This window comes from Galeopterus variegatus, unplaced genomic scaffold, assembly GCF_000696425.1.
Source record: "Galeopterus variegatus unplaced genomic scaffold, G_variegatus-3.0.2 Scaffold1230, whole genome shotgun sequence".
Lineage (NCBI taxonomy): Eukaryota > Metazoa > Chordata > Mammalia > Dermoptera > Cynocephalidae > Galeopterus > Galeopterus variegatus.
In genome coordinates this window covers 609,733-624,424 of record NW_007727341.1, presented here as the reverse complement: position 1 = coordinate 624,424, position 14,692 = coordinate 609,733, and the positions used below count along the sequence as shown (strand labels likewise).

Below are 14,692 nucleotides of genomic sequence, written 5' to 3'. Positions count from 1 at the left end.
CCACCCCCTCTCAAAGCGATTTGCCTTAGACGTTTTTTTTTCCTCTTTACCCTTTTGAATGAACATAGGCAAAAGAATTTTATGATCACATTTAAGCTTCTGTATATTTGCTTAGTTCAAAACAAATAAAGATAGACTTGATTCTGTGGTTGTAAACCAGTTTAATTTTTAGAAAAAATAATTAAATGTTAACTTGCTATGCTTTATCTACTTCTATATTAAGAAATATAGTTATATATTATTATTAATGAATTTTTCAAGTTTTTAAATAATTGTTTTTTTGTTTTCTTGCTTTAAACTTCTTTCCTATCATTTAGTCGACTCCATTCCAACAACCTGTACTGTGACTGCCATCTGGCCTGGCTCTCCGACTGGCTTCGCCAACGGCCTAGGGTTGGCCTGTACACTCAGTGTATGGGCCCATCCCACCTGAGGGGCCATAATGTAGCTGAGGTTCAAAAACGAGAGTTTGTCTGCAGTGGTAAGGGAGAAAGAAGGGCCATGTTATTGTATTTTCATATGCTGTTATGTCACAGAATGTGAAGAATGCATGCTTAAAAGGTTTCAGTGTTACTTACAACATGTGCAATTGTGCACTAATTACTTAATGGAGATGCTCTTTTTTTAGTGATAATACATTTTAAGACATTTGTATATTTTTGACTACTACTGATTACTTGTACCTAAGTTAAGATCAAAGATTTTTCAGTTTTCACTCCAGGAGAAGTATAGGAAATGACAAGATTATGGTTCTACATGGGAATCACTATGTTTCTTTAAGTAACAAATTATATCTATTTTTATGTTAACAACGGAAAAATGATTAGCTAATCCTGGATTCCTACTGTGAAATTCAAAAAGTAATTCAACCATGGTTCCAAAGTGACAAAATACTCTTCATGTATACATATATGAGGGTACTGCAAAAAGCTCATGGGAGCATTTGTATAATCTTTTGATTCTATTTTTCCACTAACTTTTTGAAGAACCCTCCTATACTAATGGTTCAATTCTATTATTTAAACAAATAAATAATTAGCTTTAATAACAAAAGTAAGACATGGGCTATGTGAAATATCAGTAGCTGATGTTTACTAAGTTCTTCTATGTGCTTAAGCACCAATCTAAGTATTTTGCATAGGAAAGATTTTCAAAAAGTTCATGGAAATATTTGTATTACCTTTTAATTCTAATTTTCTATGAGCTATTTGAAGTACACTCGTGTGCATGTGTATGTGTATCCATATAGATATATCTTATAAATATAGAGCTGGTTCTGTTTCAGAAGTTTCTTTTCAAAATACAATAAAATAAATTTTTAAAAGCATATAATGTTTATCATAAATATTTAATAGTTTTTTAAAGGAGGAGCGGGGAGACATTGTTGGTACTTGATTCTATTCTGTTGTTATCTTTTAGAACTTTTTATGTATTTTCTCACACTTTTTATAACCTAAAAAAATTCTCTTATAATGTCATGGAATGTTCTCATTAAGTCTGATTGCTTTTTAAAAAATTAAACAATGAAATGACTAACAATTTGTTACTAACTGCTTTTTTCTCTCTTTACTTTTTTCCTTCCTGCTTTCTAGAAGAGGAAGAAGGCAAGTTCACGTTTCTTTTTTAGATCGAGAGTATTTTTGTAAAGTTTGAGATCTTGTTTAGAGGGATTGGGTTAGCGACTAAGTAGCAGCCTCTTTCTGGTGCCTCACCGCCACTAGGGACCTTTCCCTACAGGTCAGAGGGGGCTGTCCCTGTTCTCCGGAAACCATGAGTTTCCAGATGCCCGTTTGGTACAGCCCTGCTGACATTCTGTTGTTTATCATCCGAACAGTAAAATCTCATTTCAGAATTCTTTTGTTTCCAAATATTGAGTTGTAAAAATACATACCTGCAGGCAACTACTTTTGCTAAAATTTCAAATCATGTGAAACCCAAAAAAGAATCATAGAGATTAACAATTATAGAGTGACATGATACAAATTATTATAATAACTTCAAAGAAAGCAGTAATTTTGAACCTTTCCAGATGTCAAACTTAGCGTTATCTAATTTTCCCCTGCATTTATTGGCACATGATTACTTAATTTGAGTAACAGTTATGTCTACCAAGACAGCAGTCTTACTGCTTTTCTTTCTTTCTTTTTTTTTTTTTTTGAGACAAAATAAATTAAGCCACACAAATTCGATGAAGACCAAGCTCTATTTAAGCTTATTAGAAATGAATATAGATTAGTCTGAAATTGCTGCTTTTTTTGGAAATCAGAAGAGTTTTGAGTAGAAGTCTGGTTTTGAATCTGAATTTAGCCTTTCTCACAATTTCTTCAAGGTTTAAAAATTACCACTTTCATGACCAGTTTTTAAAATTTTATTTGCTACATCTGAATATTAACCCTGAAATATAAATGCATGCTTCCTAAATATATATTTTAGAAACATAGAATCATTTTATCATCACTTATTTAGAGAAATTTATTTCTGTCACATGCTTTGTTATTGAGCAAAGTTTGCATGTTTCGTAACTATGAAATTCAGGAGGAAAAATATTGCTGTTTGTTTCTTTTTTAGGTCACCAGTCATTCATCGCTCCTTCCTGTAGTGTTTTGCACTGCCCTGCTGCTTGTACCTGTAGTAACAATATTGTAGACTGTCGTGGGAAAGGGCTCACGGAGATCCCTACAAATCTACCAGAGACCATCACCGAAATGTATGTGCACTGAAATGCTTTCTTATCCCTCTAATTGCTAAGTGAACTAAACCTCGATTTTCTTTAGGAAATTTTGGGTTTATCAAAGGTGCATCTGATCAATTAGCTTAGACAAATGTTCTTTTCAAAAGTGTATTGACCTTTACTCTGTTTAATTAAACATCTTGTTAAAGGGGCTAGGATTTTTTTTCCCCACAGGTAGGATTATAAGGAATGCATTTTAAGGAAAAATAGTACTTTCTCTTTCCTTGAGAATGTGTTATTAGGCTATTCAGGAAAAATAAGAGTGTCTATCCCTAATCTGGCCTTTTGGGTTTGTAGATCTACTATTGTGCATTTCCAGTGTGGATTGGTAGGATTACAAAGAGGGACCACGCTGGGACTAGTAAACTGTAATGGCAAGATAACTGGATTATGTTCTTCCTCCTCAAGAGCTAACATTTTAAAATGCAGGTTCACTATTTTGTTCGAATTGATAGTCTAATGCAAAGCGTAAAAAGAATAATATTATAAAGTTAAATATAAAGATTTTTAAATTAGTCAGCATTTTAGCCTGTTTGAGCCAGTGCCTGACTACCTGCATCAAAAGTTAAATTCTGATGACAAGGTATCACATACATATTTTGTAAGCAGCTGCTGAATGCATTTCTATGTCCTTGCCAAATATACGTCATGTGGATAAAACAAGGTCACCACATAAGAGGTAAAAGGGAATGCTTTTACCATCTTGGGGTGTAAGCACTAGGGAAAATCTCTGCCTCAATATTCATTAATTAAGAAAGCACCTCTTAACCACCCCATCATATTATTGCCTTATAGGTAAATTCTAAATTGTAACTAAATAGTTTTGGATGTTTTTGGTGAAAATAGTAAAATAGAACCAACCTCTTGTGATAGACCTACATAATAGGCCACAAAAATTATTTTTCAAAACTGCTCATTTATTTTTACCAATTTGTTTAATTGCTTTAATAAATTAACTGCCCTCATTTACTTTATATGAGAATAGGCTCAGTTCAGAGACTCACTTCCATTATTTTAAAGTATCTAACATGTGTAACAGTGCACTCAGAGCTTTGCAGTGTAAGGTATGATCCTCTGCAGGACTCTAGAATCTGTGGAGTTTTAACACAGGCACTGAATTACATATGCACATAATAATAATATTCTTGTCAAAATTTTAATTTTTGGAGAACTACCTTACCTATAGAAAACATTTGTAAGTACTTTTTAGCTGAACTTTGAAAGAAGAATAAGATATGGTTTTGGAAGAGGCAGGTGGCATTCCATGAAAGAGACATATCAGGAACAAAGGGCAGAGGTGGCCGTGAGAATTGTGTTTGAGAAATTGTACAATTGAATCTAATCAGAGCAATAGGTTCATGTTCAGGCCTCATGGAAAATAATGCCCCCCAAAAGACAAATACATCTAATTCTAAAGTCACATGATACCGAAGTCCTTTAAGTTAGTCAAAAGATACTAGATACAAAGAAGTAGATAGTAGAAAGACATACTAAGTTTTCTAACAGGGGAATAGTACGTTTATCTTTTCAGGCATGAGCATGTCTTAGGTAAGCACTTACTAAGTAAAGGCACTGTGAATTTTCCGGAGATCTTCCATCAAATGGCTAGCAAATTTGACATGCAAATTAAAAACTATAAAATGAAGTACAATGTAAGAGATGAACCTATAAAGTTCAAGATATTACAGAGGGTGTAAAGTGGAGGGCAAGATACAGTGGTTAACTAGAGTCAGAAAGTTTTAGTCGGAACCCCAGGTTTACCTACCATTTATTATCTGTGAAACCATGGACAAGTTACTCATCTAATATGAGCCTGTCTCCTCATCTGAAACTAAGGGTTGTTGTCAGTTTGAAAGGAAATAGTTCACACATGTAGAGCTATATATGCTTAGCATGTAGTAATCATTCCGTAAATGGTACCTCAGTTGTGGAAGTCTTCATGTGGAAGTGACACCAGAACTCAGCCTTGAAAGATAGGTAGTGAATGGAAATACAGAGATGAGAAAAGGACTTTCAGAATTAATAGAATATCATAGCATAGGTAATAAGAATGAAAGTACAAGACATCATAAGACAGGAACTCTGTTTGGTACTGGAAAATAAAGTTGGAAAGGTAGATTGGAGCCAATTCATGGCGGATCTTATAGTAGAAGATCTTAGATTTTATTTGCAATGCATTTGAACACAAGAGTTTTACTCTGAGTCTCCCAGAAGAATTAGTCTGACAGCTCTGTACCAGTGATTTGGTAAAAGGAGAGAATGCAAGGCAGGAGGCTTCTTGGGAGGTGTATTCATGCTGATCCAGGGGAAACGTCAGAAGAGCATGAGCTAGTTAGTAACAGTAGGGATGGTGATGTGCAAACAGATGTGATAGGTAATATAGAAGCAGAATTAATGGGATTTAGCATGTGAAGAGATGAGGGAGAAATGGAGAAAAATAAAGCAAAGATGATGCAGGACTTTCAAGTATGAGTGATGGGGAGGTGTTGGTTATATCATTGCATGTCAGAAGCTGAGGAGCAGAACCAAACCTGGGGAGGAAGATGATGGTGAACTCAATTTGTGCAATACAGAAGTACCAGCGACACATTTAGAGGCACTGAAATAATACTGACTATAATAATTTTAGAGCAAGACAAGGACTTCAGGCAAAGATTATGAAATAACTAACATAATAAAAAACAAAGTTGAGAGTTAAAACCATCAAAATGGCCAATGGAAAGGAGAGCAAAAGAAGAGAAACCCGAGGACCTTATAAAAACAGCAGAGGGCTCTAATAGGGAGGGAAGAAAGGGGATTCTAGGAAAAAGGATCTGCAAAGGCAGCTACTGCTGCTAAGGAACCAAGCTGCGGTCTGAGAGCAGGTTTTGGAATCTGACCAGCAGATTGTTCTCGGAGGACTCAATTTCAATCGGGTGGTAGGTAAGTAACCGCCTTTTCAGAGTGTTGAGAAAGGGAGTATTGATGAGTATTGGGGAAAGCAGATACAGAGCAGTTTGAAGAGTTTGTCTGAGAAAGGTTTTTTTTAAAAAATAAAATTGGTTTTATATAGGACAAACATGGATTTATTTCAAGTTGAAGAAATCTGCAATCATTAGAAAGTCAGAAAGAAAGAAAGAGTTTGAGGGGAAATGAGAGCATGAAACATAAATAATATAAATGTGGAAGCAAGATCATTCTGCACATAGGAGGGAATTGATCAAATCCAGGTCATCCTATGAACAAAAAGCTGTTGGATGTTGACAAAAAGAGAAGCATAAGTTGTAGACATAACATACTGAAAGCAATATAAGACATTTAAAATGGTTTATCTTCTGTAGTGTATTTTATTTTTTATCATAGTGCTTTTCTTCTATTTTTATGCTCTATAGATTTTGTATAATGGTGGAATTTAGTAGCATAAAAGTTATACTAAATAACACGTCCCATTGGGTTTGCCTATATTGAGGAGGTGGTGTATCAGATAAAGCTACAATAAATTAAATTTATAAGTAGAGATTAAAACAAGTAAAGCTCTAGGAGAATTCTACTTCTCTATTACATTATCAGCTTTATTGGCAGAGCATCTGGTAATAAATCATATTGATCCTCAACTCCAAGAAAATTCTTTCGTTTTCATTCATTATAATGGTATAACCAACTTAGTAACTCACTTCTTCTCTTACTCTTTTATTTTTTTGTAAGAATCATAAAATGTGGAAATAAATCTATCTTCTTTATCTTTAGAAATTATAGGTTTTTAATTCATGATGAACTGAAAATTATCAACTCCCCCCATATTATTCAAACATTTTTTTTAATATCTGGACTTTACATTATTAGTAGAATTGCTTAATGGCAAAATAGCACATACTTCATTCAATAATTTTAACTTGATTTCCTACTATGTGGTATTTCTTTGTTCTTGCAACTGTCTGATAATATAATTCTAAAAGAAAGTACAAGGGTACATCAAAGAGTTCATGGAAAGATTCTCGTTGTCTTCTGTCTACTTTTCCATGAATTTTTTGAAATGCCCCCATATGTATGTGCTATATAGGCTATCAACTGCCCCCAAATCTAGGTAGAAAAACTACCCCTAAACCTAGGTAGAAAAAACACTTTTTTTTCCTGCTTTGTATTTGCAACTACAAATTTATACTTCTGGTATTTGCTAAAACAATTATTTGTTAAGCCATAGAAGGGAACAGGTTAGGAGTAACTTTAAAAATCTTGCCTATGAAGAAAATTTAAATGCAGCAGAAAGAAAGATAAGGCATTAAGGTATAGAAAAGTTTGTAAAACTGGATCTGTTTCATAATACATTGCAACTACTATAATGTCAGTTTTTCTGTTCTCTTTTGCATGTTCTCATGTTTCCCTGAATTTTGCCTGCACCGAACTTATCATAGTTTAGTTTGTTACTTTGACTAATGTCAAACTATTCTGTGAGACTGCAAGCTTGACGAGGGCAGAACCATGTCTATTTTCTCAGCATTTCTGCCCCAACACTTAGTGTGATGTGGGTGGGCAGAAGGACAGTGTTGGGAGTAGGTGGAGGGGGTCTCATATACACAATCTGGAGAGCACCCAGGCCTCCATTCTCACTTGTGAAAACAAGTGACAAAGAAAGATGGACTAATGCAGAGAAGATAGAAGGGGGAGATAGAATGTATAATGTAAGATAAAATTAGGTGTAAAAGAAAGAAGCTGTGCTCCCCTGGAATCTGCCCAGCACTTTGCTGCTTTGAACTCTGCTGACTGAAAACCTTGTTCCCAAACAGATGAGATGCCTCAGGCAAGTCTATACACGATCTGGTCCATGGCAACAAAATCATTAATAGCAAATGATTCTCGATATATCAACTCCTCAGAATTAATTACTTAGACCACATTTTGAGGTGTAAAATTTTTAATACGATGCAATGGATTGCTATAAAGTTAGACTTTTAGTTCTCTGAAATCCACTTACAGACTTTCTGTGTCATATCATCTTTTCAAACCATTATACGGAAATTCTATAAATCATGGAGAATACTTAGTAAGACATAGGTTGTAACAACTTAATATGTCTTACTTACTCTTACCTCCTGCTGCCTCAACTCTTGGCCACCTCTTTTGGGCATAGAAACTAGAAGCCACACAGTTCCTTTTCATTTGTCAGAAGATCAGGGGAATGTTCAAATTATCGGAAGGGACAGGATGGTAGCCAAGTTCCAAGGCCTAACCCAGGTCTTCTGCATGCCATTTCAGTGCTTCTGGAGATGTATTGCAGAGTCTTAGTAGTTAAAATACTTTTATCAGATATGCCATTCAAATTGGAAAAATGTAAAGGAAACTCACTTTGTTAAGTAAACTCACCAAACTACTTTTACTAGTCCAGGAATAAAGAAGGCTCTTTTGAAGAGATTCATAGTGGTGGGGGCTGAATATTAGGTTTCCAAGTACTTTTGTTCCTTTCTTTCCTCTGAATCACTTGCATGCATAATTATAAAGAAACAAAAGTAAGAATGACTCATGAATGCTATGTGTGATTGCAACCTGCATTTATCATATTGAATACAACTTCAAAATTTTATTTTTTTGTCCATTTCTGTTTAGACAAACACTTCCTTTCATTTATGTTTAACCCTTTTAGCAGGCTGTTTCTGCATTAGCCTCTCCCCAAATTTTGAATCCTTAATTCTGTTAAATAATACTTACCCAATTTTGAATCCACATACTTCAAAGTCATTTGACCTTCTATACATAGGTGTATGCAAGTTAGATTTGATAAACTTGTCTTTAAATAGCCTGTACTGGATGATTTAAAAGAATTACAGGTACACATGAAATCAGTCATGATGTTTTGATTGTTTAGAAGGCACCTAGTAATATTTCAACTAACAGCACAGCTGTTATGCTGTGTAATTCGTTGATTTTATTTTAATTATAACAATGTTTTAAAATAAATTTTAAAAATAAACATACATTTTTAAAATAAAAATGATATACAGTTTGACTAATTTTTATAGCACATGTAAATTAATGTGACTTTACAATTTAGGCGATATTGATAAAATATCTAAGGAAGGCAAATGATTCTATTTTTTCATGTAACTGGTATGAAATAAATAAATAGTCCATTATGTGAGTTTGCCATGTTAAATAATAAATAGGTTAATAATTTCAAAGTGAAATTATTTTCACTCTGGAAGGATCTAACTGTTTCATTATGAAAGTATTTAAAAATTGAGAGGTATATTCAACTCAAAGGTAATAAAATGCAGTAGAAAATAGTTTTAAAATGTTTTAAAAGTGAAAATCTAAGCAACTTTAGTTCATAGTTTTACTAGAATTTTACTAGAACACTTGTTAACAACTGCAGAACTTGTTAGCATTTTTCAGTTTTACACATTCCTGATATTTTGTTATCTCAGATCTATCCATGGAATTAGCTAGCCTACAGCATGACTTTGGCTTTACATATTATACTTTTATAATTCTGTGCTCTCTCAGCAAGTAAATATGACAACACCTGCAATACTTTCTTTCTATTAGAAATATGTATGACACAGTACTTTTTAAAAACCTCTTGGGTCAGTTAGCTTAGTTGGATAGAGTGTGGTGTTGGTTAAGGTCAATGGTTAAGATCCCCATACCAGCTGCAAAAAACAAAAAAAACCAAACAAACAAAAATAACAACAACAACAACAAAAATCTTGTATCATAGTTAACACCTTCTTTCTGATAAAAAACTTTGCAAAAAGATTTTCGAAATTGTTCATCTTACGTTATTTCTACCAAAACGGAATATAGGCATTTATATATTCTCAGAGGGTTAGTAGAAACCTTTTAAGTTTTTTATACTGTTGAAAATAGTTTTGTTAGTTTTTTATGTGAACCTGGTTTCAGATAGAGCTATCACTCTGATGTAGAGATTTAGAATTATGTTCTCAAATTTTGTTCTGAGGTCCTCATAATAACAGAAAATAGGTATGCATTCCCTAAGTATCATAAAAGTACTAATTTTTCTTCTATCAAATAATATTATTTTGCCTACAAATGTCATTAGACAAACAGTCCCAGTATCAAAATAAAAAGCCATCATCAGCATATATACACAAGCCAGTATTATTTCAACACTGATTATATGCTAACATACATATGGTTAGAAAAACAAAATAGCATGATTCCTTTCTGAATTTTTTAAAATGAGATATGTAGTCATAAAGTCATTTCATATCAAAGAGGTTTTTTCTTCTAAATATTATTTTTCATTATTTTTATTTCCTCATGTTTTTGGATTCTATTTTCTGCAGTTTTTGTATCATGATTTTATCGTAAGGGCCAAGAAAGAGATCAGAGCATCAATTCATTATTCAGCTTATTAAAAAGAGTTTTCCAATATGTTCCCACAGAACAAACACATAAAGTTAATTATAGTTATCAATTATCGTAAGGGCCAAGAAAGAGATCAGAGCATCAATTCATTATTCAGCTTATTAAAAAGAGCTTTCCAATATGTTCCCACAGAACAAACACATAAAGTTAATTATAGTTATCAGTAGCTACACTTATTATGCTCTCTACAGCAACTTGCATAGTTCCATAGCAAAATTGTGTAAAATAAATTATGTAAAATAAACTTGTAGATTAAACGATACTTGTAGTTCCATTGGCCATTATTGAGTACACTAGTAGTCACTGGAGTGTTTTCATCTTTATTTTGGCAGAATTCCCAATTTTATCTACATATCTTAATCTTTCATTGCCATTGAAAGAAATAGACAACAACTTGTAGATTAAACGATACTTGTAGTTCCATTGGCCATTATTGAGTACACTAGTAGTCACCGGAGTGTTTTCATCTTTATTTTGGCAGAATTCCCAATTTTATCTACATATCTTAATCTTTCATTGCCATTGAAAGAAATAGACGAATTATCTTTAAAAGTCTACATGTATCTATTACATGCAAAGAAACCATTTTTATTAAGACTGTGGTCATGATAAGAAAATTATTTATTTGTATCTATTCCCCCCAATTTATTTCTTATTTATATCTAATTTCCCAAAAGTTGTATATGTAATATATATGTTATGTATGTGTATACACGAAAACACTTTACATGCTATTTTGTGGAGCTATGTGATCATTGAAGAGGAAGGTAATAGGCTTTCTTAAGAGAAAATCCAATTTATTTCTTATTTATATCTAATTTCCCAAAAGTTGTATATGTAATATATATGTTATGCATGTGTATACACGAAAACACTTTACATGCTATTTTGTGGAGCTATGTGATCATTGAAGAGGAAGGTAATAGGCTTTCTTAAGAGAAAATTACAGAACACTGAATCAAACTTTTGTGATATTACTTAATAAGTAAAAATGAGTATAATAAAATTATAAATAAATTATAGAAAAAGTATTAAAATTACAAAGACAGAGATTCAAGTGGTAAGAAAAAAACAAAACCCCCAACTGTTTTTTCTTAAAAAATTCAAAGAGTTTGATGAGTATTATTGCAACAGAAGGCATGTAAAAAGGTAGCATTTTTTTTATAGGTACTACATATTCAACAACTATTTTTGAGTGTCTACTCAGCATCAAACATCATAGATGAAAGGACATAGTCCCAGGCTTCAAAATGTGTACAATGCAGAGAATTGAAGCTTTACACAAACAGAAATTTTTAAAACTACAGTATATGAGAAGTGATAAAATACATGCACGGTGAACACAGAGAAGGACTCCCTTGGTCTGCCTGGGAGAATCACGTTATGTTCAGGTGTGAGGATATGTTTTGCAGGCAGAAAAACCAGGGGCTTTTCTGGACAGAGGAAAGAACATTGCAAACTTCCAGGAAAGTGAGAGAGTAATATGCTTTTGGAGAAATTAGAAGTTTGTGATTGCTAGAATATAGAGTGAAAACTGAATCTTGAGTATAGACTGTCCTGATAATAATAGGATGTAAGAAAAAAAAGTGAGTAGGGTAGTAGCATGATTAGATTTTTTTGTTAGCAAAATCACTCTAGCATGGAATGGAGAGTGGTTTGGAGGAAGGGAACCCACTGAGAAGGCGACAGCAGCAGTCTCTGTAAGCAAGGATGAAGGCAAGCTTAGCAGCAGATAGTGATGGAAAGTCATTCCAAGAGGTGACACTACTGCTAATGCAGTTGATTACACTGAATGTTCTACAGGAAAAAAAAAAAAAATGGAGACACCTCGAATGTAAATAAGACCTGTGTAGCATCTAACATAATAATGAAGACATATGGGGCACAGTCAAAGTTTTATTCATTCTCAGAGCGAAGAATTTGTGATTTGTTTTTTTAGCAATTATGTTAGAGATTTATGGTTAATCAGTCAGAAAAACTGAGTTAAAAATTTATATAGTTCCAATAGTGCTAGAGATTACAGTGTTATCTAAACTCTAGGAAAAAGATAATGGGTAAATTGGAGAATAACTCAGTGCAGGAGTAGAGGAGAATGCAAAGTACTATCTACTCACTGAGGAATCCTGTTGCACAAGTGATGTAAAAAGACAATTTGCATAATGTTTTTAAAATTAAAATGATCAGCAGATGGGATACTTAGTTCAGTGTTTGATTCACATTAAATGTCCAAAAGATTTTAGTGAAAAACACGACAACAAAACCTCCAAGTTTTTATTACTGGATTAGCATTATTGACATTATGAATCTATACTCCGTCCCCTTGAAATCAGTGAGCCATGTGCCATTTTTTCACTCTAAGTCTAAACCGTTTGATTGTGTATATTGAGTGCCTCTTTGCATTTGTATACATGCCCATGTGAATACATGCTTGAAAATTTTAACACTCATTCAGGAGACACGCACACACATACTCATGCACACGCACACAAGTTTTTGTCTTGTTGTAAATGCTTAAAGGCCAAATGGAAAAAGTCATTTCTCTATTATGAAAACATTGGTTAAATGTACACTCAGGAGAATGTATCCTAAAATGACATCATAAAAAATAAAATTAAATTAAGGAAATGGATAATTTTCAGGAAAAAGTCATCCCAACATAGGAATGGCTGATAATTAATACAGACACAGTCCTAAGGCAAAAGTCCTATATGCAAAGTATGTCCCTCTAGAGACCAGTATTCACTAAGCTGCTGAAGATATTTGTTAAACTTACAGCGTTCTGGAGACTGCCATTACAATACAGAGATAATATTGTAGTCTAAAATACATTGCATCATTTTATGTAGGGGCATCTGACTATTCACTAAGCTGCTGAAGATATTTGTTAAACTTACAGCGTTCTGGAGACTGCCATTACAAAACAGAGATAATATTGTAGTCTAAAATACATTGCATCATTTTATGTAGGGGCATCTGAAGTACTTCAATGGCATGCATTTACTGCTGAAGTTGAAAGTAATATTCCAGAAATATAAAGAACTTACTTTGGAATTATGTAATAGGCAAGAGAATCCCTAACATCAAAGGAATATTGCTGCTTCCTCCTTTTCAAATGCTGGGCTGATGTCACCGTGATGAGAATGTGCTGGCTACACTAAACAATTTAAGATTCAGAAGCTAGAATCATTCCACCTTCCCTCCCCTCACCCCATTAAATCTATGTTCTATTTTCTGGCAGCTGTTTTTGCCATTTACGTGAAAAGCAGATGAGAAAATGCAAAGAACTGTCAGTTTTATTGCCATGTATAATCAGCATCTGGGCTATATATTAACAGACAAAATCAATCCAAATTCATACTTTACTGAGTACTGTAAAAACTTTTTTTGAGTTTCTAAAACAGTCTCCAAATTAGAAAATGGGCTATATTTTAATCATGTTGATCATGGAAATTGCAACCAGTCATATTTTTTTCAGCCTCAATGTGAGTGATATTTGTGTATATGTTTAATAAACAATCATTGGTTGCTTGCTAATTTGCTTAAAAACATGATCCAGAGCCATATGTATTTATTTTACACTAGATCAAATCGTGTGTCACGTTTTTACTTTTCTGTAATATGTGTGTGTATGACTATACATGACATAGATTCTTTATTATATAGTGCTGTATATAAGGGGTCTTCAAAAAGTTCATGGAAAAGATTTGTATTATCTTCTAATTCCATTTTATCTTTTCATCATTTTTTGTGCAAGAAACAAAACACCAGAAATTTTCTTTACATCTCATTTAATTTTTACCAAAACATTTATGGGTAGTTTAATTCCATTTTATCTTTTCATCATTTTTTGTGCAAGAAACAAAACACCAGAAATTTTCTTTATATCTCATTTAATTTTTACCAAAACATTTATGGGTAGTTCTATTCTCTCCATTTTTCAGGAAGAGAAACTGAGACATTGTAAATGAAGTTTTTTATGAACTAATATTGTTCAATATTTTTTAAATGTCTTCAGAACAAGTTGGGTTTTGTAATTGCGCAACCATACTATGCGTTATATACTTTACTGATGCAGGATCTGCTCAGTGATAACACTGCAGAGTATTTTATATGTCACAGAGCCCATCAGTCCTCAAGTGACAGAATTAGAATTCACTGGGCTGAAAGTTATATCTGCACATAATTGCCATATTCTGAGGATCTCAAGTGTTAAAGTGGAGAAATATTCCATGATTTTCCATTTTCTATATCTTTGAAATAGCACCAGAAAGTGATACATATTGTTTGTCATTCCTTCTTTAGGAACTCTGAAGTTGTGAAGACATTTATGATAAAATGGCAGTAATTAGAGAGCAAGGAAAAAAAATGTAGGGCTGGGGAGGGGGCATGAAAGGTCTTCGATTAGCTAAACATACTTTTCAGGGGTTTTTTTTGGAGCAGTTAGAAAACAGTCTCCATTTTCTCATCTCACTGAGCATGTAACTACAATTCCCTTCTAATTTTGAAGAAACAGTAATAGACATTATTTTGGTTGGTTGGTTGTGTGTGTGTGTGTGTGTGTGTGCATATGCACATAAAATGATAAAATGTTTTGGAATT

General features: G+C 33.2%; 1 protein-coding gene across 1 annotated transcript in view; it reads left to right on the top strand.

The window, feature by feature from the left end:
- The window catches only part of SLIT2 (slit homolog 2 (Drosophila)), a 161,771-nt gene that overhangs the window by 29,127 nt on the left and 117,952 nt on the right, over nt 1-14,692 (top strand). The window contains 3 exon segments of the mRNA XM_008575750.1: nt 318-481; nt 1,593-1,604; nt 2,569-2,707. Of these exon segments, the coding sequence (XP_008573972.1) occupies nt 318-481; nt 1,593-1,604; nt 2,569-2,707 (315 nt within the window).